Source organism: Cryptotermes secundus, unplaced genomic scaffold, assembly GCF_002891405.2.
Source record: "Cryptotermes secundus unplaced genomic scaffold, Csec_1.0 scaffold1705, whole genome shotgun sequence".
NCBI classification, from domain to species: domain Eukaryota; kingdom Metazoa; phylum Arthropoda; class Insecta; order Blattodea; family Kalotermitidae; genus Cryptotermes; species Cryptotermes secundus.
The window spans coordinates 1,925,298-1,952,880 of record NW_019718639.1 but is presented as its reverse complement, the minus strand read 5'-3'; the positions used below and the strand labels follow the sequence as shown (position 1 = coordinate 1,952,880).

The window sequence follows — 27,583 nt, the reverse complement described above, 5'->3', positions numbered from 1 at the left end:
TATTAAGCATTGAAAGTGTTAAGCCTATTAGAAGTAAGCAAGTTAGGATTTTGTCATGGATCGTTAAGAGATGAGATTAGAGTCATCAGAACAAATCAACATGGCACGGCGACAAAACTCGACGCTTCCAGCGTTCCATCCAACTCTGGTTCTGGGAGATGCTGGGAGGGGTCGTTGGGGTCTTGGGCTTTATGTAGATTCTGTCCAAGGGACAGAATTCGAGTTTCGAGTCTTTTAAAACCAAGAATTCAGAGCGAAAATCTATTGGCTGTAAAATTAATGGGATCGTTAAGTTTGGAATTTCGTTATTCGGATAAGCTGTAGGTCGAGATGCAGCTGTATCTGGACAATAGAGAGTGGTACGCTATGAAATGTGACGCCTTACAGTCTAGTAGAAATTTAGTGACGTTTCGAAGAAACTGTTTTTGTCTTCGGGATCGAAGTGTAAGTCTGGTAAGTAACCAGACATCAGCGTTGCAAGGAACCCTGTTCCATTGCCCCCCTCGCGGGGAACTACTCCCCAAATTCGGGCCCATTTCCTGCCATCACCGTCATTAATTTAGTTTCTGCTTGCTTACCTTATTCTTCCACACTGAAGATGGAAGCAATAAGACAGTAACGCACGAAGTTGAAACGGCATCGATAAATGGCTCAAAAACCGACCCGAGATCAGAATGGACCTGAACATACCTTTTCTATAAGACCAAGTGCTACGACAGAAAGAAAATATACTTTTAATCTGCAATGTTTTGGAGTCGGGATAGCTCATTCAGTATAGTGACCAGGCTACGGACCGAATTCGATTCCCGATTGGGCCAAAGGCTTTTCTCCACTGCATTCACACAGACCCTGGGATGCACCCAGCCTCCTGTCCCGTAGATACGGGGGCTCCTTCCCAGGAGCAAAGCGACCGGGGCGTGAAGCTGAAGCCCACCCACTCTACGAATCAGGATATGTCATGCCTTATACAGAAAATATTACGGAAGAAAACGCTCTATAAGTACATACTGTGGCTTGTAGAGCCGTTGCTAGTCAACGACAACGAAACAAGCAACTCTACAACAACCATTTCTAAGTAACGCCTCCGAAAACAAGTATGTGTCCATGGCAACGAGAAAACAGCAATAATATAAGAGACGTTTTCTATGCGGTCCGTGCCGAAATGTTATAACCAGGACCAGTTAGCGGTTGCAGTGAGATAGAGGAGTGCTGCGGTTCAGTCCTTGTGAGCTGTTGATGTTAGAAACTGGTAGCTGAGGCACGGGGACAGTTCGGGAGCCCAGAGTAAGGGGAACGTCCGCCGTTGGAAGCCACTTCCAAGCAACGGCAGTGAAGACTTGACTGTGGACGCTAGTGTGTGTATGTAATAATGAACTGTAAAGTGTAGTCACGCGGTGCCTCGAAGAGTTTGAAGTTCCCACAGGCGTATGGGTACCGGAACCATGTTAAAAATGGGATGTAGTAAGTTCCTGGTGATGACGTCATGACCTAAATGTGAGCGACACTTGATCTCCGAGTAAATGCTGGTATCGCTTGATATTCTGCTAGGTGACTTTCAGTTTGCGTCCTGCCTGACAAGTGACGTGAGCTGATACGTAGTTTCCTATTGGTGTTTTCGTGTCCTTTCATCCGATGAAGGCTGCGGATCAAGGCAGCCGTAGCGGCGACTCGGCTTCTGAACATGTTCGCGCCACAGTTCCAGCCCACGTCACAGCGTTCTGCCCCATGGAGCTGTGTACTGCTTGAGAAGTCAAGTGTTCTCCAGCCACTAAAGAGATGTCCTCAACACAAGTCCCTACCCTGAGCCAGATCAATCCAAACAATATCCCGCGATCTAGGTACTTTGGATTTGAAGACGTTAACTGTTTCATGAAGAATTTTATTTATATAGATGATGTGATGCCTGCCGCTTCCATTTTCAGGGTTCTTCCGAAACGTCAGTAACAATCAACTAGAGTACACGGCGTCACACCGATCTGGTTGGTGCAGCAGTATCAACCCAGATTTGTGCCGTGGTTTTCCTCAGTGCCTTCAGGCAAATACATACCGGCAGAGTCCATGGACTGGACGACTGCTGCAACCAGTCGAACTGTGTACTCGTGAGATGTTGACATTGTTGTCTCTCCCCCAGAATCCGGCACCGGCCAGAGAGCGACACGTGGTCCCATCTGGTGACGTAAGCCGGTCACATGCCTCGCCAGTGGATAAGTCGCGTGCCTCTGGGGCGGACAGGCAGTTGTAGCCGTTGTGTGTACCATGGCTGACATTAGCGCCTTGTTCACGTCCACAGAGGAGCAGATCTCGCCCGTGGATGCTGCTGTCACAGGTAAGCTGACGCTGCCGGTAGCCCAGACAGTACTGCGTTGCATGACCGCATGACAGCGAACAGTGAACTGGAAAGGATAAGAAAGGAAGCCTAAAAATACTATTGTAGAGACGTGATAGCACAGTACACCTTTTAATAGTGTATTTTTAATTATATTTTTAATATTAATACGTCTTTTATATAAACATCACGTAAACATTAGGAGCCGGGATAACGCAGTCGGTATATTGACTGGTTTACGGGCTAGTCGACAGAGGGATCGGGTTCGAGTAACGGTATGGTCAAGAAATTTCTCTTCTGCACGTCTTTCAGACCGGGATCAGGGGTAGCGCAGTCGGCATAGCGATTGGCTAAGGGCTGGACGACCGAGGGGTTGGAGTTCGAGTCCCGGTAGGGGCAAGAATTTTCTTTTTTCCACGTCGTCCACACCACCTACCAATGGTTACCGGGAGCTATTTTTCTAGGGGTAAAGCAGCCAGGGCTTGAAGCTGACCACTCACCTCCAACTAATGCCGAGGTAAAGAAAATGAGCATCTATACATCCACTCCCCCATACGCCTTCATGGCGTAGTGCTTAATTACTTAAGCACAGGGACAACTTCACTTTTTTTACGTAAACATAAAAACCTGAACAGCACTCCCACTGTGTAGGGAGGACTATCAGGCAAAATGAAAGACGGCCAGTGAGGCCGAAACATCTAGTAATTAATGCGTGATCCTGAACCTGTACAAACTGTTGTGTTGACAGAATATTAAAAGAAGTGTGTAGCATAATTTAAGGCGCTGTCGCTATATATGGCAAGAGTGAGTGAGGCAGCCCACAAATAACCTCAGGATAAGCTGTGTTGAGAGTCTAACTGGACACTTCTCAAATGACTTCAGCTAACCTGCCCGGTTTGCGAGATGTTGCAGATGTCTCATTCATTTGTTCACTGAGGAGAAGCCGTTCTTCGCCCGGGATATGGTTATTTTCCCTGTCAGTGTCGCGGCATACGTTAGCTGTCCCTGTAACAGACCCTGGAGGCCCATAGGGGTGTGAGACGTCGAGGCTGTCACATTTTCTAGACATTCGGCTCACAGATGGCGGTGAGGTTGTCAGCCTTACGCGCCGGCCGGTTTTTGTTAGCAGGAAGATTCCTGGTACTCATTTGTGTTAGAGGCTGAGTTGACCCCACGGTCCATAGTGCGGCTGGAAGGATTAGAACAGTTGATAAAGGTGACGAGGGTATAACACTGAAATTGAGAAATTAAAATTTACTCATATAGTTTAAATTTGGATGTGACTCAACATCAGTGCTTGACAGCCGTGGCTACAGTACACATTGGTAAAGAGTACGCAGTACTTTGCATTATAACTTTGGGAGTTCTGTATTGCATCCACACCGGTCACGGTAGCCGAGCGGTCTAAGGCATGCACTGTCTTCGCTCTCTTGGAATCCGGGATCGTGGGTTCGAATCCCACTCAGGACATGGATGTCTGGTTTTTGTGTGTGTTCGTTTAACTGCGTTTGTATACATTTAGAGGCCTTGCGACGAACTGATCACCCGCCCAAGGAGTCCTACCGAATGTCTACGATCTAGCAAACCGAAGTGAAACGGAGAGTTTCATGGAGGTAGGCCAAGGCCCCAACTGGGGCTATAGCGTCAAAGAAGGAATTACATCCACGATAGGAAACAAACAGGAAACTTATATTTCCACATCCATTAAAATATATTTATTTATTTATTTCTCTCTAACAGAAATGAGTACCAGGAATCTCCCTGGGGACAAAAAACGACCGGCGCCATCTGTTAGCCGATTGTCTAGAAAATGTGGGAGCCTCGACGTCTCACAACCCTATGTACTTCCACATGCTGTTACAGGGATAGCTTTACCTTATTTACGGTTTATTTGACGACAGAGTCGCTAGCTCCTGCCTCTGTGGTCTAGTGGTCAGAGTTCCTGGCTACAGATCTAGAGGTCCGGGTTCGATTCCCAGCGTTACCAGATTTTCTGAGAAGTAGTGGGTCTGGAACGGGGTCCACTCAGCCTCATGAGGATAATTGAGGAGATGTTTCAAGGAAATAGAGGCTCCGGTCTAGAAAACCGAGATTAACGGCCGTGGGGATTCGTTGCGCTGACCACGTAACACCCCTCTATCTGCTAAAGTTGGCACTAACTTCGCCGACAAGCGACGTCCTCTCTGTCGGTATAGTTCGCTTGCGGACTACAGGCCACGGAGTTTTTGTTTTTGTTTGTTGTCTAGATCTGATGTCGGGATCGACTGAGCTCCGTGTTTGCCTTCAGACCTTTCCTCAGGGGCAATGCTGTGACAGCTTGAAGCTCACTACTCATCTTCGTATAGTAATGAGATTAAATCTGCTTGGAGCTTTTGTTTCCACTCCTGTAATACATTTCTCTTTGGAATCAGACGCAGTAGAATGATTTATATCATTGTGAAGAGTACAGTCTTCTGCGTTGTAATACTGTGTCGTTTACAGTGATGTCGACGTTTCGGATGAACATAGAACCTCCATCTTCAGGGTCGAGAAAAAATATCAGCAAGAACTCAGAATAAACAGAAGCGAGCTGAAACGTTCGGCTTCCTCCAAACTACACGGCGTCACATGCTAGAACACCGGGTCTGTATCACTGTTCACTGAATTGTTACCCGGTAAGCAGTCATTGTTACCTCACATCGCGGCGCCCGTGCGGTTAATACTGCCACGTCGTATTTGGAAGGTCCCAGGTTCAAATCTCAACCCTCAGATCGACCACCCTGAGTGAGGTTTTACGTGGTTGTACTCGTTTTCTCCAGAGAAATGACGTGATATTACCTCCATTAAGGCCATGCCAGTTTCCTTCCAAATCCTTTCTAGTTCATTATTTACCATCATGTCATTAGACGCTTTATGGTGGTCGCTAGTGAGGGCGTCGTTAAATATACCGTAAATAGCCGTCATTCTGATTGTAGCACTTTGGTTTGCGGAACCGCATAATCTTATAGGTGGATACCAGTGTTTTGGAGGAACATGCTGCCTCCATCTTCAGGGAAGAAGTCGGTCCGTTAATATGTGTCTTGCTGCTCACACTGTTCTCCGGGTTCATGACCGCATTTGAAGCCTCACAACGTCCGTGACATTCAGAGACGTCCTGAAGCGTCCTGTCTGGCGCGAGGGCGCTGTACTTTGTCAGCCGTCCTAATGACTGCCACTTTACTTACAAATGTCTTTGTATAGCTTCATATACAGAGCGCAGAGTTTTGACATTTGGAGTCAGCTTCTGTGTTTGATTTCTTTGGTTTCGTGAGACTGAGTCCACTTGGTACATCGGCCATTAATAGACCTATTGTACCAGCCCCGGATGATATAAGAGTTTGGAGCATTTGGTGGAATGAAAATTGGCAGGGGAAACCGAAGTACTCAGAGGAAACCTGCTTCAGTGCCTCTTTGTCCACAACAAATCCCACGTGACCTCACCTGGGATCGAAATCGGGCCGCCGCTCTGGGAAGCCGGCGACAAACCGATCTAGACTGCAACGTATGTGAAGATCTTACCAGCCCGGGCTCAATGCAGCAGGTCCTGCCTTGTCATACTTACTCGGCGAAGGTGTACCTTTCTCATGATATTGTGTGACTTCGTGTGCTGCTTGCATTAAGTTAGTGATAATATTGTCACGCTTTCTGTAGTGACTATAGACGGTTTACAGATCGTATCTACAAATTATTCACTCTCTCTGCAGTTCATTACAGCATATACGAAGTCTTCTTAGTCTGCTGTATCTTCACCAGTTGTCGCCTGGTAACGGCTTCCAATGTCATAGCTTCCTCAGCTTCTGTGTCCAAATCCTTACTGGCCGGCGAATGTCTCACAACTCTCTCATTTCTCAAACTAACTCGCAGGCTGGCGGCCATCTCACATCAATCTCCTACTCTTCCCACTGCTCTTCTTAAGACTCCCATAAGTCAAAGTCAAAGTCACATTGGGACTGATGGTTAGTCAGTCAGTCTTGGTGTCGAGCGAAATCTGGGGCTTGTGACCAGATATTCATTGCTCTTTGACAGTTACGGGCTTGTTATTGCGGGGCGCCCTCTCTGACGAGAGGACCGGTTTGTCTTTTGTTAAAGTCATTTTCTGCAATAGTAAGTCATTTGTCATAATGTAAAGGATATTTCATTTTACTTGTTAAACACATTAATAAATGTATATAAATATATGCAGGGCCTCTGTTAGTACAGGCTCGGTACAGCAGATTATGCCATATTTCTAGTAGCTTCCGCTACAACGGCAGTCTGATCACTTGAACGGTCGTTTGCTTGACCGCCGCCAAGTTTAAGCCTCTTATATTTTCTATGTCTGGCTTCACCTTGTCCAAAGCTGAGAACATGTTCATTCTCATAATTTTGTATGACTTCTGCTTGTTGTCTGCATAGTTTTGTTATATAATCATATACGTACGGAATTTAAGACTCTCATAATCGCACCTGCTCATAGATATATAGCCTCGGCACGGACCGCACAGAAAACACTGCCTCCAACATTTCCTCCATTGTTGCATGTGCGTCTCTTGCACCCATTACCTAGCAATGCTGTTGTTTACAGAATCATTAAAAGGCATTGGTTGTTGTTTAGCTGCTTATTTAGCGGTCGTTGCCTAGCAACGGGTCTGCATGCCGCAATATCTTAAATATACGGTACTATGAAAGCCATATTCCATTCGGGAACTTCAGGTAGATTCAGCACTCAAGAAGCAGTGCTGCTGGCCCAAGGACCCGAGCAGTGCCTGGGCTCCTGACCCCACTGTGAGGTCCAGCAAACACTTGCAGGTGTCCTCCACTTTGGACCGTCCTCTCAGAGGAGAAGAGGAACCGGACGCGTCGATATGCTTGCTGCACGTACAGCCAAGGAGGACCCTTATCTTCTGTTGTCAAGCTCTGAGACATCCTTCAGGAGGTTGGCGAATCGATCTTCTTCTGTCTCTGCTGTCTGCAGGTGGTCATGAAACCCAGGAGTTGGGGGGGGGTAAGGACGTAAATGGTCCATTGTATACCCCTTATTGATAGATGAGAGAGATGGAGCATTTGTTGGAACGAGAATTGGCGGGGGAAACTGAAGTACGTGAAGAAAACTGTCGTAGTGTCACTTCGGTCTCTTCACCAAATACAATTAGAATGATCAAGTCAAGGAGAAAGAGATGGGCAGGGCATGTAGCTTGCATGGGGCTAAGAGGAAAGCATAAAGCATTTTGGTGGGAAAGCCATAACGAAAGAGACTACTTGGAAGACAGACATATGTGGGATGATATTACTAAAATGGATCTTAGAGAGATAAGATGGGAGATTGATCTGGCTGAGGATAATGACCAGCGGAGAGCTGTTGTGAACACGGTAATGAATCTTCAGGTTCCATTAAATGTTTGAAATTCTTGAGTAGTTGAGTGACTGGCGGCTTCTCAAGGACTCAGCTCCACGAAGTTAGTGTCACCTCGTTCACCACAAATCCCACATGACCCGACCGATTTTCGCCACAAAACTTGCTCTTCTACCGGCAAGCTTGATGGAGCATGTTTCTCCGAAATTTGGATAACAATCTGTGAGACTACACTGAGTCATATGCCTAGACCTCCAATGTTTTCCTTGCGTTGTTTGCTGTCCATGGGCGAGATCCCCTGGTCTGTTCCTGCTTCAGCTGAATTCATCTCCCCGTCCTGTGATGAGCCGTCCTCTGCCTCGTGTGTCCTTCCGTGTTGTAACACGACAGAATCGTTGGGAGTCTACCTCATTGCGTGCTGGTTTCTTGCTTTATTTACACCTCTATCATGGAGGCAGTAGTTCCCTCCGAAACGTCGGTGAACTTGTTCCGAACTGCGCGACGTCACATCGCAGAATAACCTCCGCTGTGACAACCTGGCATCTGGTACAGGTTGAGTGTTTGCTGGGAACAGGGCGCTGAGGAAGAGGAAGTGGCAGGAGGTTGGAGCTTCATAGTTCATGCTCTTCTTATCGTGACCAAATGAAAGGAGATGTGTGGGAGAGAAGAGAGATGCTTATAAAATTTTTGGTCGCAAAACGTGTTTGAAGAGAGTTACTTGGAAGATAAAGGCGTAGAACTTGAGGATATAGAGTGTGAGAGTGTGGTCTGGATTTAACTGGCTCAGAATAAGGACCAGTGATGAGCTGTTGTGAATGCGGCAATGAATATCAGGTTTCATAAAAGACGAGGATGTCATGAGTAGCTGAGGGACTGTTGACACTTTTCAGGCTCTCTGCTCTATGGCTTTATGTTTTCTGTTTGAGGGTTTAGCGGCGCTTCCAGTAGCTAGGACCTGTAGCGCCGAACGGATGGATTGGCAGATCATTTGAGAAGGATCCGGAAATAAGGACTCGTGGCTTGACTGACGTACTAACCCGTCATTTCCCTGTTAGTGCTATGCAAACAAACTCGGCCCGTGGGCTCAGCTAATGATTTTTCTTAATGCTAGTGGGGTGGGACTAAGTCTCTTGTACTGCGGCCACTTCTGGCCTATTGTACCAGACCCAGATGATAGGTGACGGTGATTGTGGAGCAATTGGTGGAAAGAAGATTGGCAGGGGAAACCGAAGTACTCGGAGAAAACCTGCCCCAGCGCCACTTTGTCTACCACAAATGCCACTTGACCAGACCCGGGATCGAACCCGGGCCGCCGCGGTGGGAAGCCAGCGACTAACCGCTTGAGCTGTGGCGCGGCCCTCAGCTTATGATTTAGTACGTGACTTACTGCACAGCAGAGAAAGTTTTTCATATTTATTGTGGAGGATGTCGGTCCATTTTATGCGAGTGTCTGTCCTGCCGTGTGTTGCAAGGCACTGTTATCGGCAGCCCCATTTCTGAAGGTCAGCCTCATGTTTCCAGCAGTTCGCATTGCCACACACACAACTAGCAAGAGTCACGCAGCACAGGCAGAATACTGATTAGTCTACAGGCTGGAAAACTAACGAATCCGGGTTCGATTCCCGGTATCTGCTAGAGATTTCTCTATACTTCACAACACCCAGACCGGCTGTTTGATCCATGTAGCTATATATCCAATATATTCATGGGGCTTTCTCCGAGGGTAATGTAGTGCCGAGGCTGTGAATGCGTGGAGCTTTACTTTCACTTCTCCATATATCTTCGTGGCATGGTATTCGTTCGTTGTCGTCAGCTCATCATATCAGCTCCCAGTAGGGTGCAACCTTGGTGCTGACATCCGGCTTGATATCCCAGAGTGACCTTGGATCTAAACTTAGGCAGCGCTTCGTTTTATCGGTGTTGTGTGATTTTCTGAAACGGCTTTGCGATTACGTTATGCCTTGAGTTGGCAACCTTACCGCGAGATCACCAGTGTGGCGATTTTGATAGAATGCAGCAGCTTTCTAATGATCCAGCTGTCGACATCACATCGCAATGTGCTGAGACACTGCCTTCGAGTTACCTCACACACGTGCGTCATCTAGATCAGGGCAGGTCGCCCTACATGGAGATCAGTCCCCCACACGTCGCTGCCTTGTACGGAGCCCGTGCTGGGTTTAAGTCCCGGTTGGGACACTGGTTGTTCTGACTGAGGGGTTTCATGGTTTTCCTCACTCCTTCCAGTCAAGTGCCGAGACAGCACCTCCAGCAGAGTTATCGCCCTGCCAAGTCGGTTTATGATTTAGGCCCCATATTCGGTATATGTCCGCTTCGAATCTCGGACCGGGACACCGGTTACACCGATTTAGGGATTTTTGTGGTTTTTCACAGTCCGTCAAAGCAAGTGCGCGGACAGTATCTCAAATGAGGTCAGGACCCTTCCCCAGTCATTTTGCCGTTACTCGGCACACAGTCTGAGCTGCAGACAGCGTCATTAAACAAGCTAAACATAAATACAAAACAGATAAAGGTAAAAAAGGTAAAGTTTCCCAGTGCCTAATTAATTAAGCCCTGCGCCATGAAGGCGTATGGGGGAGAGGTTGTAAGATCCACGTTTTCTTTACCTCGAGTCTAGTTGGAGGTGAGTGGTCAGCTTCACGCCCCGGCTACTTTACCCACAGGGAAACATACCCAGGTACCCACTGGATAGGAGGCGTGGCGGTATGGAGAAGACAAGAATCTTTTGCCCTGCCGGGAATCGAATCCCGGCCTTTCAGCCAGTAGCATGTCGCTATACCGGCTGAGCTACCCCGGTCCTTAAATATGAAGTAGGATCGAGGATAACACTAACGGCGTCATCTGCGGACCACAGTTTTAGAACTCAGCGTTGGCCTTCCTCCATTAGTGCGAGCCGGTTGAGAGATCGAGGAAGGCCAACGCTGAGTTCTGAAACTGTGGTCCGCAGACGACGCTGTTAGTGTTATCTTCGATCCTATTTCATACAGGGGACAGAAGTCTGTGATGTGACTTGCGAAGGTCAGGACCACTGGCAGCCGTGTAGTGACCCTGTGGCTATGGCACGGCTGACGTGGATTTGCACACGTCGAAGTAAACGTCCAGTTCGGTGATCTCATCGGGCTGAAGTGTTATGCTGGAATAGCTCAGTCAGTATAGCGACTGTGTGAGGTTTAAATTATATTCGAGATGTGCTCGGTTCGAATCTAGGTACGGAAACGGTCTGTCTGGTTTTACTCAGTCCCACCATAGCCAAAATAGCCCAGTCAGTATGTCGACGGGCTACTTGCTACACGGCCGGGGTTAGATTCCTGGTAGGGAAAGATATTTCTCTTCTCCAAAGCGTCCAGACCGGCTCTGGAGCTCACCTAGTCTCCTGCCCAATTTGTATCGGAGGCCCAATCCCCGCGGGTAAGGCGGCCGTGGCGTGAAGCTGACAGCTCACCTCCATTTAGTGCCGAGGTCTAGAATTCTGGAGCTATACCTCCACTCCTCAGTATGTCGTCATAACATGATGCTTAATTAATTAAGCACAGGGAAAAATTGATCTTTACCTTGCTCAGCTCCCCCCCAGACAAATCCCGGGATGACACCTCGATTAGGTTATGACCGTTTCCTTCCAAGTCCCTTGGAATTCATCATTCATTCTGTACTATAGAGTCAAGTTACTGGAATGACCGACAAGAGACAACGTTGCAATCCTTGCGCCTATCTTCTGGTCCTATCCGTAACTGCTAAAACCCTCTTCACAGCAAACATTATATACAAAATGTGACAGTGGAAAGCCCCATGTTCTTGTGTTGCAGTATGTGCATTTTTACAAGACCTTCACAGTCATAGTGATGGTCTGATCCCCCATGCAAGGAGATATGTCGCTTATGTGAGTAATGGTGTAGGAAATCTTCACAGGACATGAGACCAAGGCTCGAATCGGATTGTTACCTGCTACGAACAGGTCCACGCTGAGGAGAAAACAGCTTGTTTGCTGTTAACGTGTTGCTTGGTGGTCTGAAGGCGACAGCCGCCATAATGCACCGCGCCGTATGGCGTTCAAATTCAGATTTATTCTATTTAACCATTATCAGTGCACCACAGCCGCAAAACCCTGCACATGGAACTCAGAGATTTCTTGGATACTTCTTAACAAGGTTCTTGCCTACACATCCAGAGGTCCTGGGTTCGATTGCCGGCGCTACAAGATTTTCTGAGAAGTAGTGGGTCTGGAACGGGCTCCCACTCAGCCTCGTGAGGATAATTGAAGAGCTATTTCAAGAAAATAGCGGCTCCGGTGTAGAAAACCGAGATTAATGGCCGTGGGGATCCGTTGCGCTGACCACATGACACCATCTATCCGCAAAAGTTGGAACTAACTTCGCCGTCAAATGGCGGTCGATCTGTCGGTATAGTTCGCTTGCGGACTACAGGACACAGAGTTTGTTTTTTGTTTAGGTCTTAACCCTTTAAAGCACTTGCTTAAACATTCAGCACATCTCCATTCTCGCAGTGTCTATATGTATTTTACATTGTTCTCACAATAAACCGATTATTTCATTAAACAAAATGAACCGGGTCATCTTTGTTATGTAGAAGTGTGTTCTCTGTGTTTTGGAACATTATTTAGAGGGATACCAATTCTGAGCATGCACAGTGAAGCCCATGCCCAACTTCTTTACTCTGCGCTAGGCTGGCTTACTCAGGTCGTCTTAAGCTGCTGATGTTACGAATTTTTGACTAAGGCTGTTTTAACAATTTCTCATTGAAATTTCAACTGGCTTTTGCTTATTAAACAGAATATCTTATGCTATCTGGATTTGAGGGTTTCATGGGGGTGACTATGAAAGGTTGTGACGCCGTGTAGTTTTGTGAGAATAGGACGTTTCGAAGAAGCGTATCGCATCCATCCTCAGAATCCAAGGGTAACCAAGCAAGTTACCAACAGATGCCCACCGAAAAGTCGGGCTATCTCCAAACTGGACGGCGTCACAACTCAAAAGACCGCATTCTTCATGATGTGCTTCCTTATGCCTTCTTCATGCCCTTCATCCAGTCTTTTTGTTGTTGTGAAGGCACATAACTTGTGTAGCTGATGCAGCATATTAAAAAGCGATGATTATCCCACAGGACGTTTCCCGGAATGGCTACAGGGAAGTTTCCTGCGCTTAGGACCCGGGAAATTCGACATCGGAGACTTCGTAATGAACCATTGGTTCGATGGCTATGCAGTACTCTACAAGTTCGACATACAGAAAGGCAAAGTGAGTCTCTGCCTTATCGGCATTAAGGCATAAGTTAAGGTTGCGTGGTAAAACTTGTACAGGCGGTTCTCAGTATACGCCAGGATTGCCACGTATATCGAAAAAGCAAAGAGGAGGAAGACGCGACCTTGTTGATGCTGATGGAACGTGTCAGGGAAACTACGCGCACAACTAACTGGGCACGTACGGCAGCCTAACTTTGGCAGCGGATAATGTATAAGGAGAGACACCTATATTTATTTATTTAGGTTGCTGTCGTCTTGGATGTGAAGCCGTGTAATCTGTAGATATTTATTTGACGGCGTTACGGTCAAAAACACCCAGAGATCTTAACAGTAGTCACTTTGATTATCTCATATTTACAGGATTGCCCGCTTGTTAGTAGATCTTCAACAAAGTAAGTTAGAAATTTCTCTCTTACTAAATTTACCAAAATTGTTCGAAGTGAGACCCTCAATGTTCAATGCACAACTCGCAATGCTGTGGTTAAGTTCTGCAGTCTGACTTGACAGGTTTAAATCTGAACATTTCGTTAAAGACGAGAGAACATTTTAGGTTAACTGACTTTTTGGCCTCTCTATGTTTATTGCAGGAACTAGGCTCGACAAATGAGTAATCACGATTCGATTCCCGGCAGGCTCGGAGATTTTTGTCTTCTACACAACGTCCAAACTGGCTCTGGGGGCCCACCCAGTCTCCTATCCAATGGGCGCTGGGGGCTATATTCCACGACGTAACGTGGCAGCATAAGTATATTGCTTTCGGGCGCCTGACCTCGGTTTATAAACGCCAGCTCGTCTCTCGTCCTTGGGCATGCCTTATCAGCAGAATACAGGGCAGTGCAAACGGGCATTACGTGGTTTTAGCTAAACATTCCGTTACATTTTCAGAAACAAACGTCATAGCTGTCTTATCTTTTGAACGTAAAAGGAAAACATAAATCTGTCTCTCTGCTTACTTATCACGGCAGAAACACATATGGGCGATATTTTTTTATTGCTAGTGGGGTGGGACTAAGTCCCTTGTACTGCGGCCACTTCTGGCCTATTGTCCCAGCCCCAGATGATAGGTGAGGGTGATTGTGGAGCAATTGGTGGAATGGAGATTGGCAGGGGAAACCGAAGTACTCGGAGAAAACCTGTCCACCACAAATGCCACTTGACCAGACCCGGAATCGAACTCGGGCCGCCGCGGTGGGAAGCCAGCGACTAACCGCTTGAGCTATGGCGCGGACTTTCGTATATTACTTACTGAGTTTATTTTTCCGCGGTTTTCTCCACTTCCTCAGAGTAAATGTTGGAATAGTATTTGGGCAAGGTCACAACGACTTCCATATCCGCTCAACTTTCACCAGTCACCCTACGTTTCGGCCTTGCATGGCCTCGATACCGTCGGCTTCGTTAAATGAACCTCACAAAGTTACCCATTATTAACGTAGATAGAAGTGAATACTTAGCTTCACGTCCTGTTTGCTTTACTCCCCGGGAAATGCCTCCTTATACCCACAGGTCACAGGACCGCTCTGAACTCTGTGCAAAAGAGTACTAGGAGTCAAACCCCAAAGCCGTTCGTTCAGACAGCAGGCCAGTTACTATCCTGACTGAGGTATCATGTGACCCGGTGATGTGTGAGGCCTTTTGCATTTAGAAATATTTTCATGGTCGAAATTTGTACACCACTCTACATCTCCAAGCTGTCCCTTCGCTAGTATCCATGTCATGTGTGTGTGCGCGCGTGACAGTTCGGGCGCACGTGTTACGTGATGGCTGGCCTCCCACATTTGGAAATATAAGTTGATTTCCGTGTTGATATTTTGGTTGTTATTCCTTGAATGAAGACCGGGATAGCTCAGTCATTACAGTGATTGGCTACAAGCTGCATCACTACGGTTCGAGACCCGGCATGTGAAGAGTTTTCTCTTCTCGACAGCATCCAGGCCGGATCTTAGCCCACCGACCCTCCTATCCACTAATTGTGATGGAAGGGGGAATCTTTCCCCGGGACCACTGTGACCCCCTGAGCACTCACGTCCTTCCAGAGTCGAGCGTAAGATTGCATGGAGGTATACTTCCGCGCTCCACACGTCTTTATATGCTTGTGCTTAATTAGGCAGAGGAAGACTGCCGTTCCTTATCCCTGAGATGGGTTTACTCTTGTCCTGGAGCGGCGGGACTTCAGAACACTCGGCGGGAGGGGGAGGAGCATTAGTTGACGGATTCCGAGAAACAGACTCCTCCTTAGATAAGCTAATAGTTGCTCAGCTGCTCAAGAAATTCCCATTTTATGGAGCCCGAAGGTACGGTATTATGTTCAAAGGCCCCCGCCAATGGTCCCTATCCTGAGCTAGATGAATCTAGTGCATACTTTCCCATCCTGTTTCTCTAAGATATAATTTAATATTATCCTCCCATCTACGTTAATTTTTTTATTTTTGCTAGTGGTCCCATTCCTTCTGGCTCCCCTACCATGACAGTCTACGGCTTTCTCTTCCATGCGTTCTGCATGTCCCTCCCATCTCATCCTCCTTGATTTAATCACCCTTCCATAACGTTTGGCGAGGAGTACTCATTATACGGTTGTCTGCCTGTCACTTGATTCGTCTCCGCTCAGACAAGCACAGCCCATGTTCCCCCATAATGCGACACCCCAGCAGAAGAAGACCAAGAACCGCTGGAAGTTGGTGGACCAGCTTAATTTGCGCTTTTTTTTTCAGGTGACGTTTACCAAGCGTTTCTTGCAGTCCGACGCTTACAAGAAGGCTGTGGCGGTGGGTCGACCCGTCTTCACGGAGTTCGGTACCAAGTCGTACCCGGACCCGTGCAAGAACCTCTTCTCCCGTATGATGTCCTCACTGGTAAGTCCGTTGTCTCTGTGTGAGGCTTATGGAGCCGTGGTAGCTCAGTCAGTATAGTGACTGGGCGGTCTAGGAACTGGAGTGCAGTTCTCGGCAGGGGAGATGGTGGGTTCTCCTCTCCTCAGTGCGCTCCGACCCATTCAGCCTTCACTCCCATGGGTACCAGTTATCCCTCCCCGGGAGAGAAGGGGCTTGGGCGTGAAGCTGACCTCTCACCTCTGTCTGTGTCATAGTTAAGATTTCGTGGAGCTATATCTCCATTCCGCCTATCACAGTGGCCGCGCGTTTTGAGGCATGAACTGTCTTCGCCCGCTGAAATATTGGGGTCGTGGGTTCGAATCCCACTCGAAGCATTGATATCTGTGTGCGTTTATTCTGTGTTTGTGTTGTTCTGTGTGTAGGTAGCGGCCTTGCGACGGACTGATCCCCCATCCAAGGAATCCTACCGACTGTGTATAGATTGAGAAACTAATAAAGCGGCCAAGGTCCACAAGGTCTGTAGAGCCGTAACAGAATAGAATATCTCTATTTCTCCGTACACCTTATATTAATTAAACACAGTAATACTTTCAGCTTTTGTTAAGACGTGTGATAATTTGAGATGTCGGTGAGAATATGGATTGTGGTGCACTGGGTTATGGCACAGTGTAGTCTTGTATGTGGTTACCAACGTTTTGGAGAGACAAACTGCCTCCATCTTCAAGGTACCAAATTGCACAGTGTCATAACTCATGAGACCATAATTAAAATGTATTTAATTACTTCTAATTTATCTCCTTTCTATTCCTGCCTACGGTCACGGTGGCCGAGCGGTCTAAGGCATGAACTGTCTTCGCTCGCTCGGAAGCTGCGATCGTGGCTTCGAATCCCAGTCAAGGCATGGATGTTTTGTATGTGTATCTGTTTATTTTGTGTTTATGTTGTCCTGTGTTTAGGTAGAGGCCTTGAGACGAGCTGATCACTCGTCCAAGGAGTTTTATTGTCTGTAAAATGATCAAAATGAAAAAACTACCTCGACACCGTAAAGGTATAAGAGGAACGGATTTAAGTAAATAAGTAGGCCGCGGCATAGCTCAAGCGGTTAGTTGCTGGCTTCCCACCGCGGCGGCCGGGTTCGATCTCGGGTTTGGTCAAGTAGGATTTGTGGTGGACAGAGTGGCCTGGGGCAGGTTTTTTTTTCGAGTACTTCGGTTTCCCCTGCCAATCTTCATTCCACCAATTGCTCTACAATCACCCTCACCTATCATCTGGGGCTGGTACAATAGGCCAGAAGCGGCCGCAGTACAAGGGACTTAGTCCCACCCACTAGCAATAAAAAAGCAATAAAAGTATTTTTTTAATGCTAGTGGGGTGGGACTAAGTCCCTTGTACTGCGACCAGTTCTGGCCTATTGTACCAGCCCCAGATGATAGGTGAGGGTGATTGTGGAGCAATTGGTGGAATGAAGACTGGCAAGGGAAACCGAAGTACGCGGATAAAACCTGCCCCAGTGCCACTTCGTCCACCACAAATCCCACATGACCTGTGGCTAGGCTCGAACCTGGGCCCCCGCGGTGGGAAGTTGGCGACCAACCGCCTAAGCTATGTCACGGCCTTTTATAAAGATATTATTGGGATGTATATGTGTGTTTATTTACGGTACAAAAATTACATGCATAGTTAAGGTTGTGCATCCTCCATGTCCCCATACGCCTGATGCCTAATCTGTGTGATGTATCTGTAGATCCCAGACCTAACAGACAATGACGCCATCAATGTGTTTACACTCGAAGACGCCGTGTACGTCGCTACTGAAAGCAACTACCTGCGACGCATTGAAGTCGAGTCGCTGGCAACGCGGGAGAAGGTAAGGCCCGACCTAACAGTGCATTACGCCGCAGGTTGTCACCGTCGCTGTCATCTTGCCTTAATTCACACAGACAGACAGACACCTTAACCATTCGGACCTGAAGTTCCCACGGTGATGAAAATACACTTTGTAGTCTTCTAGGTTGTCACACCGTCTGCACCTAGCAGGTTGGCGTGACGGTGACGCTCTAGACATGTATTTTGGAGGTTCTCAGTCAGGACACTGGTCCTTCTGACCGAATTTATTATGGTTTTTCACAGTCCGCCCTGGTAAATGTTTGGGTAATGCTTCGAATAAACCATGGCCCCTTCCTTTCAAATACCATCCGCTTCATTATTCACTGATCCCCCAGCCATTCACCGCTACACAGTTTCGGTGTGACGTCGTCGAAAAATAATCCGCGAAAAAAGACCGCATATATTTTATTTTATGTCTTATTTAACGATTCTGTCAGGATTTCAAACTATATAGCGTCAGCGGGTATGATGATTAGTTAATAATGAATTGTATAGGATATGAAAGGAAGTGGTCGTTGCCTATTCTAGGTGCTATGCTGATCTACCTGGACAAACTCAGGAAAATCATGATAGACCTAAATAGGATAGTCTGTCTCTCGGGTGAAATGCGATTCTGACACATAAGAACTACAATTCAGAACTGTTACTAGGTGAACTTACTTGTTGGTTATGACACCATATAATCTGGTAATTGATTACCAACGTTTTGGCGCTACATGCTGCCTGTATTTTCATTCCTGCCTTGATGATGGCGGCAGTGCGTTTGTCTGAAACCTTCGTTCCCATGTGCAAGTCTACATGGTATCATAACCCACACAACCACATTCTAAACATAACCATTGCTTTTAATTTTTGGGAAAAGTAATAGATTTGTAGTAGTTGTGAGCAGCCCATGGCCCATTTGATGTACCTAACCTGCTGGACTCACTAGTGTTGCAACACAAAGTAATTTCAAAGTTGACAGGAGAACAAATAAATTGTTAAACCACACTGTTACAAATGAGAGTCTTATGAATATCAGTAGCACTAATATCTGTTATACTTTTCCTTACATTAGCGGGATGATGATAAAACTGTTTCTAAATTTGGAACATGCAGAACATGTTCTGTGCAGAATGAATTGTATTGTGACCAAACATCCCGTTATCAGGGTTCATCAGATGTCATTATTTTATTACAGACTTCTGGAGGGAGCCACTACCTTCATATTTATGGTTCCTCAGAAGGTTTGCTAATGATCTGTCAGGTGACTTCCCACAGAAGAGCAATAATCTTCAGGGCTAATTGTATTGCCACCAAACATCCCGTTATCAGGGTTCATTAAATGTCATTAGTTTATTACAGACTTCTGGAGGGAGCCACTATCTTCATCTTTATGGTTCCTCAGAATGTTGCTAATGATCTGTCAGATGATTTCCCAGAGGAGAACAGTAAACTTCAGAGCTGTTACTGTGTTGCAGGTTGACATGACCAAGTTGGTGGGGGTGAACCTTGCAAGCTCTCACACGTACCAGGACTCTCAAGGCAGTTACTACAGCATGGGTACCTCCCTCATGTCAGGACCCAAATACCACATCATCAGGACCCCAGCAGCAGCATCAGGAAAGGCACAGGATGGTGGGTTCTCACAGTGGCCACTATCAAGATTACAATCTTCTGGGGTGTGACACCATATAGTTTGGTAGATAGGTACCAGTGTTCTGGAAGACTGTGCCACCAGCATATTCAGGATAGAAGACTGAGGCAAAACTTACCTCTGAAATATTGGAAACATGTTAATTACCTCCAGTGAAGAAAAGGTGATGCAATTAGCAAGGCCTGCACATGTATATTGTGCAACGTATAAATATTGGCATGCTTTTTGCATGATTATTACCATTTCTGTTGGTACATTGAAGTTAACGCCTCCGTCAATAAGCGGCAGAAGAGTCAAGGTTGACCACGTTTGCACACCACTTGCTTTGCCTTGTCTTCTTTGGAGGATGTTACTAGACTGCACTATGTCACATTCTAGAAGATGAAGTTTCTTCTTCCTTTTTCAATTTTCCTCTCTCTCTCTGGTCCTTTTCTGACTCATTTGTGTGTTTGTTGCCATCATTATTTATCTCTTCCTTCCTTTCATGTTTTCATTATTCTCTGCCTTCAGTTATTAGTGTATTGTACATGTATTTATTTATTTATGATATGCTTTCAATATCTGAAGCCTACATAATATGATATGAGATAATAATTATAAATATAAATAATAAGAGGCGACTAGAGATGCATCCTGCCCTTTGCTAGTTGATAATGACATGTGATAATCTTGGTTTTCCCATAGCACTAAGCAAGGCAGCTGTCTTGGTGACAATTCCATCCAGCTGGAAGACAAGCATGAGTTATTATCATAGTTTTGGCATGTCAGAGAACTACATTGTGTTTATTGAGCAGCCACTGATCATCAACAGCATGAAACTTGTGACAGCCCAGGTGAAGGGGAGATGTATGCGGGACTGCATGACATGGAGCCCCGAGGAGCAGGTGAGTGGGTCTCGTAATGATTGCTAGAGTTCCTGTCATCCAGTTTGGGTAGATTCTTACTACACTTCAATGCCAGTTCTGTCAAGTAAGTCATAGTTGCTGCTGTACACATAAATGTCTGTCTCTGTTACAGGCGGCATTGAAATGTAGAGAAACTTACAATTGTAGCTTGTTGAAGCTTGAAAGGGTTGAAACATACCACGAATGTTGATTATTTTTCACTGTTTCTCTGTCATTTCCATTTCCAAACTCACTTTCTGTGAAAAAGAAGTAACTGGCCCAGCAGGTGAATATCAATACGGGGGCGAGGGGCTTGGCACTGAATGTCTTAAGAAGTTTACATCCTCTGAAGTCCTGTCTGGATGGATGGGGCATGTAGCATGCTTATAGAGTTGTCAAGTGCATACAAAATTTAGTCACAGACTCTAAAGCAAAGAGACCATGTGGAAGACCTAGGCATGCATAGCAGGATACTAGTAAAATGGGCTTTAAAGACATAGGGAGTTAGGTTGTGGATTAAATTCATCTAACTCATGAAAGAGACCAGCGATAATCTCTTGACAATACAGTAATGAACATTCAAATTCTGTAAAAGATGGGGTGTTTTTTGACTAACTGAGCATCTGTTAGCTTCTGTAGGAGGACTCTGATCCATACAGTTCTGTGATTAGTTTTCACTAGAAACATAAATATATGAAACTATAATTTCACTGTTTGTTTCATACATGTGTCAAACTTGATCTGCCACTGTGAGCGAAGTTCATACAGTGGTGGTGTCTGAGAACAGGGTGCGAAGCAGAATATTCGATTTGGGAGAGAGAAAATGCTCACCATTTATGTTATGCTTGGTTTATTCTTCCACCCCAAAGATGGAAGGACCAGTTTCCTCCAAAACTTTCGTAACTCTCTACAAGAGTGTCGCATCTCAGGAAATAGTGATCTTACCTTTGTCTGTTCTAAATATCAGTGAAATGCATTTGTGTTTTATGCCTCACTGTTGCAGAACAAATTCTACGTGGTAGATAAGTGGTCAGGACAAGTTCTTCCAATCAAATACAAATCGAAGAAAGCCTTCTTCCTTTTCCACCATATCAACACATATGAAGAAGCTGGACAGGTATATATTGACATACACTGGGTACTATATTGTGTGAAAGCACTGTTTCAGTTGCAATCTGTGTCTTGTATCGCATGTGGTGCTGAAATCATCAGACTTCAAAGAGTTAGCAGTGAGAGGACATGACACAGACACTTTTCATGGTGATCTGTTGCCAAGTTGATATCAGTGCACAACATTAGAAAGGGCTGTAGAACTTAGGTTCATTTTGTGTGACAATTGAAAATTAGATAATAAGGTGCTTAATAATTTGTACTTCTTACTTATATTATGGATGTGATTAAATCAGGAATGGAGTGGTTCAAACACACAACATGTGTGCAGGAAATTGTAAATTCTTATAATATTTTGGTCATGAAATTAAGAGAGAAGTGACCACTTGGTATACACAGATGTAGATGGACCAGTAAGTTTATCATCTATGGTCTGTGGCTTTTATGAATACATGTTGAAAATTTTGGTTCCATAAAAGCAGGGACTTTCTTATTAGATTTGAGGATTTCACAGCAGAGAACATAACAATTGTATTCTTCAGGAATGTGATAATATATACTTAGAATCTGAGGTTCTCACAGCAGAATCTTTTTTGGACCTAACACTGTGTAGTCGATTAAAAGTCAGCCGGTGTTTTGGAGGAACATGTCAGCTCCATCTTCAGGGTCAAAGAATAAGCCAAGCAAGATACCAGCATGAATCACATAAACTCTGCTGGTTTTTTGCTTGGCTAATTCTTTGACCCTGAAGATGGATGTGACATATTCCTCCAAAATGTCAGTTCACTTGCAATGGACTACAAGGCATTATATACAAGATTCACTTAGTGGGGGTGAAGTCCAACTGGGTCCACTTGGCACGGCAGCCACTGATTTGTCTATTGTAGCCTACCCCAGGTGATTACGATTATGGAGAATTTGGTGGAATGAAGATTGACAGGGGAAACCAAAGTACTCGGAGGAAACCCGCCCCAGCACCACTTTTTTCACCACAAATCCCACTTGACCAGACCTGGGATCGAACCCGGGCCCCCACAGTGGGAAGCCAGCGACTAACTGCTTGAGCTATGGTGTGGCCTTATATACAAGCTAAAATTCTTGATACAGTAATGTTGCATTTCTTGATATTGTATAGTTCGGTAGACATATGCCAGTGTTTTGGACAAATCTGCCTCCATTGTGATGGAATTAGCAGTTTCCTACAAAACGTTTGTATCAATCTACCAGGCTGCATGGCATCACATCCCAGAAGATTAATCTTCACAGTAGCTAACAGTCTGACTGAAAACTATAAGTTCTCTTGGCACATGATAATGTTATATTGTGTTCTGAAGAAAGCTACAGAATTATCACAAAGGCATGATCATGCAACCAGTTATCATAGGACAGGTAACCCTTTTGAAGCTAATCTCTTCTGTAGATCCATGTATTGAAAACATCAAGGCTGATGGTGATAAGTAGAGCTGCACAAAAGACCCCACAATACTTTCAACAAATAAGCTGCAAACAGCAAGAGAATTGTAGCATGTGAAAGGCCAATCATATGGATGTGTCACATTCGATGCCATCTAGTGAAAGATGATACACTAATTGATTAACCTCTCAAGCTGAGTTCTAAATAACCACTATGCTACCTTCTGAAGCAGTATTTAACTTTCTATGTAGCACTTAAATTGCTGTGTAGCACCTGTTTGCTTGTGGTTCAAAATTTCCCATATTTTTTAAATTATCCAACAGAATTAAATACTTTTTTGTGGCTAATTAGTATAAATTTCATAGTACTGATATTTTTTTCCTCATTAGTTTTTTCTGAAACACATTTATAACCAAGGGAAGCAGCCATATTTTTGTAAATCTACACGGTGCCACATCCCAGAAGACTGCTTTCTTCATAGCCATATTTTTGTCTCAGAAGTGTAAAGACTGCCAACCAAAAAAAAAAAATCATGCTTGTGTATAGCAGTTGTTAGATCACCAACAGATGACAGGAAGCATTAAGGCCCGTAGAATATGTTGCATTTCATATATTTTCAATATTCCAAAACAAACAAAGCAGCTATAAATATATTTTTAAGATGCTGTAGACAGCATACCTGCTGGCCCTTATGGCCATAATGATAGAATTATAAAAGTATGGATTTTGATTTAGAAGTACCTGGAAGAGATCATAGAAAGAAGTGCTGTAACTTAGGAATGCAGATTAGCGTAGCCAGCACAACATTGCTGACCAAGTCCAATATTGCTTAGCTGGGTATATGGACATATAGTGTAACCAGGAGCTACAACTAGGACAGTATAGTGTGTTGAGTCAGCAGCAACTATGTGATAAATACCCCGGGGTCAGTAGACACAGAAGCCATATTGTTAAAAATTTGAGAGCAGTTGACAGGGAGGCTATGCCTTACAGTCCTCTGACAGTAAGTTAATACGTTTGCCAGAGACCATCTCAGCTAAGAACCATGGACCTTCGAGAACTTCTGTTCTCTACCATTGCCTTCATTACCATCCAAAGTAAGTGGTGTCATGAACTGTAGCTAAGGCTGTGCAGTGCAGTGTTAGCCTGCTGATCCCCTGGGGCTAGTGACCATTTAGCTACCATGTATCATGTGCATCATTCATTTATCAGTAATCTGTCAAGATGACAGGTTCACAGTCTCTTCCAAAACAGTTCCTCCACTTGATGTGCGATCTAGAGCTTTCTCCTTCAAATGAGAATATCCTCTTCTGTCCCCAAGGTCATCCAACATCTTCTTATGTCTTCTTCCTCTTCTTCTGGTCACTTTTACCCGCCCCTCTATCTTTCCTTCAATAACTTCTTTTAGAAGGCAGTTACCACGTAAGATATGACCAATCCAATTAGCCTTCCGTTTTCTTATTTCGTGTAGGATAGTCCTCTGCTCACTGACTCTAATTAACACTTCTTCATTTTCTCACATAATCGGTCCAACTGATCTTCTCCATCCTTCTCCAACACCACATTTCGAAACTTTCCAGGTGTTTCTGATCTACTGCCCTAAGTGTCCATGTTTCAGCCCCATACAAAGCAGTGCTCCATATAGTGAAAAGTAATTGTGTATGTAGTGACCTCCCCTTGCGCAATCAATCTTATCCTGATCCAACTTCTGAAGTGAATTTCTAGTAGTTATAGCAGGGTGGGGGCAGCTACCAAACTCTGTAAATTCATGTACGTCCCTTCCACCCCTCCCACCTGAGGGTGTAACACTGCATATTCATATACAATGACTGCAGTATAAGGGTAGCAAGCAATATACCAGTACAAGAAACAGGCTTTGGAGGGGGGAAGAGGTTACAATTGAGCCAGTCCCTTCAAAGTTGGCAGTTTTAACATAAGGATCTTAAGCCAGTCCAATTGATACATAATGCTGCAAAGGATTAAGAAGTAGTAGTTCCTTGTGTTATATGTGTTGTAGTTGGTGGTTGATGTTGTGGCATTTGATAGCCCAGACATTATTGACAAGCTGTTTCTGAAGAAACTGCGTAACAATGAGATGGATGCCAAAGATCCGGGGTGTGGACGCAGGTTTGTGCTGCCTTTACCAAGAGAGAAACCAGTGAGTACCAAATGGACATTTCAGTCTTCCACTCCTATACATTGCAGCCCTTGAGGGACACTTCAAAATTATGGTTTCACCAAATATGCACACTGTGAGCTTGGAAAAGAACTGGAAAGAGAGCTTGATAGAATAAGGAAAATAATAATGGTCAACAGGTAGCTTTTATTTGAAATTGTTGATTCTCTGATACCTCCTCAAACAGTGTTGTTTTTTACTGCCTTCTTGTTTCTGTCGTAACTGATTAGTTTTGTGTTTGTTTTCCATGGGAATGAAATAATAATAAAATAAACACCATCGTGCTTACACTAATCATATGTATATGACACAGTAAAAATTATAAACTGACTCCATTGAACAGATACCATACTGAGAAGTTTACAGTGGCTGAACTACTCAAGAATGTCCCTGCTGCAAGGAATTGAATAGCTAATAATGTATTCCTTTGAATTTAAGATGCATTCAGTTTTTGACTGTGGGATTTAGGAAGGAAATTAGAAAGGTGCACATTCCTCGAATTTAAGATTCACCTCAATTTTTCATTGGGAATAAATGTGTAGAATGTATGTCTTATATCTGAAGTAATATCATATTAAAACTGGAATTAAGTGAAAGTATGGAAAACTGGACACAATATGTCTCCTGTGTTGTAGGAACTGAATTTCTAAATATTATTTAGATAAACCTGGGACTTTAAAGGGTTGTCATTCCAACTGAAGATGTACCATTGTAGGTCCATTGTAAAATTAATTTTATAACCCATGTAATCTGGTGTAGCCCACATTGGCTGTTTAGTTGGAATGACAAATTGCACCTGAAAATGGCTACACTGTAACAAAAATGCATGATCTGTAGTTACATAATTGTGGTTGTAGGTGGCAAATATAGACAGAGTATTATGCAGTGGAGTGCTATGATACACAAACAATAAAGATTTTCACATTTTGGAAAGAAACTGCAAAAAAATGCTTATTGGTTTGTTGTTTATTTATTTATTTATTTATTTAACAGCAAATTTTTAGGATACTTCAGTGGCCATTAACAGAACTGCTGGTAAATAAAACCGATGTTATGTAACATTGAAAGACATGATGATTTATGAAAGACTAATTGGACAGGATGTGGAAAGCAGCAGGGGTTTCCTAGTGAAGGCATTCCTATATAAATATTCAGGTTTTCACCATAGTGTTCAGATTATGATCTTCTGTGACAGGATGTAGTCTTCGAGTTGGACACAAATGTTTTGGAGCAACGTGCTGCCTCAATCTTCAGATTCAAAGTTACTTCAACCCTGAAGGTTGAGGTATTATGTTTCATGTCCATGACTACATGGTGTCACAACCCAGGAGACCACAATTTGAAGGTCCTCATAACTTGGAATTAGCTTAGGGTGGCAATGAAGAATCACAAAACCTAAGACCTCATGAATATGAAGAAAAAGAGCTAACCGATACATTGCAGTGTTGAGTGGAAGCGCTTATTCTTCAGTATATTTCTGGCTGAAGCATCAAAATGTAGGGGCTGAAGGGAAAGGTTTCATTACATGATTTAACCTGATGTGATCATTTTGAATGTTTTCACTGTAGGACTTCCCAAGTGGTGTGAATCTTGTGACACTCAAAACGAAGGCAACAGCTAAAAAAGTTGGAGATATAATTGAGCTAATGCCACAGAGTCTGTCTGAGCCTGGCTATGAACTGCCCACTATTAGCAGAAATATCTTCGGCAAGAAATACCGCTACTATTATTGCGCAGGAATGTATGACCCAGGACCCTTCAGAAACTCAGTGAGTTCCTAAGTACCATACATTAACTCTGTCTAGAAAAAGGGGATTTCAAGCAACCTGTAACTGTGGAGTTGGCAGCCAGATTTCTGTTAAGGGTAATGGTATTAGTACAGAAAACAATTAAATGCTTGCCAGCTGAGCTGTATCCATATACTTTCTTCTTTCACCAGGAGTAAAGTAGCTGGGAGGTGAAGCTGACTACTCTCCTTCATTTGCTAAAGTTAAGAATGCAGCGGAGCTATGCCTCTGTTCTCCCATTGTATTCATGGCTTGGTGCTTATTTATGCATAACCATAATTTACCTTGATATTCTTGCTCTTTCTCCAAAACTCCATTTCCACTGCCAATAATTTTGTTCTTCTTTTCCCCCTAAATTCTATACCTTGAAACCATACCAAATTTATAATATGTCATAACTGAATACCAGTTGGTGTTCACATTGTACCACATTGAATGTACAGGTTAACAATATCTGTTAACAGCTAATAAAGGTTGATGTTGAGACGGGAGATGTCAAGACATGGAGGGAGAATGAGCATACATACCCTGGTGAAGTGCAGTTTGTTCCGTGTCCTGGATCAGCTTCTGAGGATGATGGCATCTTGCTGGCAACTGTCACTGATGTCAGGAAGGGTGAACCTGATTTCTTGTTGGTGCTTGATGCAAAGAGTTTCACTGAGGTAGCACGAGCGGAAGTGACAGTTCATATTCCAAATGTGATTCATGGTCTGTTTCTTCCCAGCTCATAGTAGCAACAGCATAGTGGGTGTAATTTGTACACTGGTGGAGTCTTGTACATTCGCAGATAAAATAAAATCCTAATGTCTTAGCCCTGACTGCTAAATTCCTGCCCACCTTCCATTATGGCAGTGGTTCTGAAATGACTGTTGTGTGTGAACCGTTCAGAAGTATGAAATGTTTAAGGGGG

General features: G+C 44.6%; 1 protein-coding gene across 1 annotated transcript; it reads left to right on the top strand.

Annotated features, from left to right (window-relative positions):
• Positions 1–2,211: 2,211 nt before the first annotated feature.
• LOC111863845 (beta,beta-carotene 9',10'-oxygenase) lies at positions 2,212–27,583 on the top strand. The gene is made up of 10 exons (XM_023850594.2): positions 2,212–2,326; positions 12,813–12,946; positions 15,660–15,800; positions 17,524–17,646; positions 19,127–19,283; positions 19,987–20,186; positions 21,190–21,303; positions 24,728–24,868; positions 26,455–26,655; positions 27,138–27,583. The coding sequence occupies exons 1-10, from the start codon at positions 2,257–2,259 to the stop codon at positions 27,402–27,404; spliced, it is 1,548 nt and encodes a 515-aa protein (XP_023706362.1). The 5' UTR covers positions 2,212–2,256; the 3' UTR covers positions 27,405–27,583.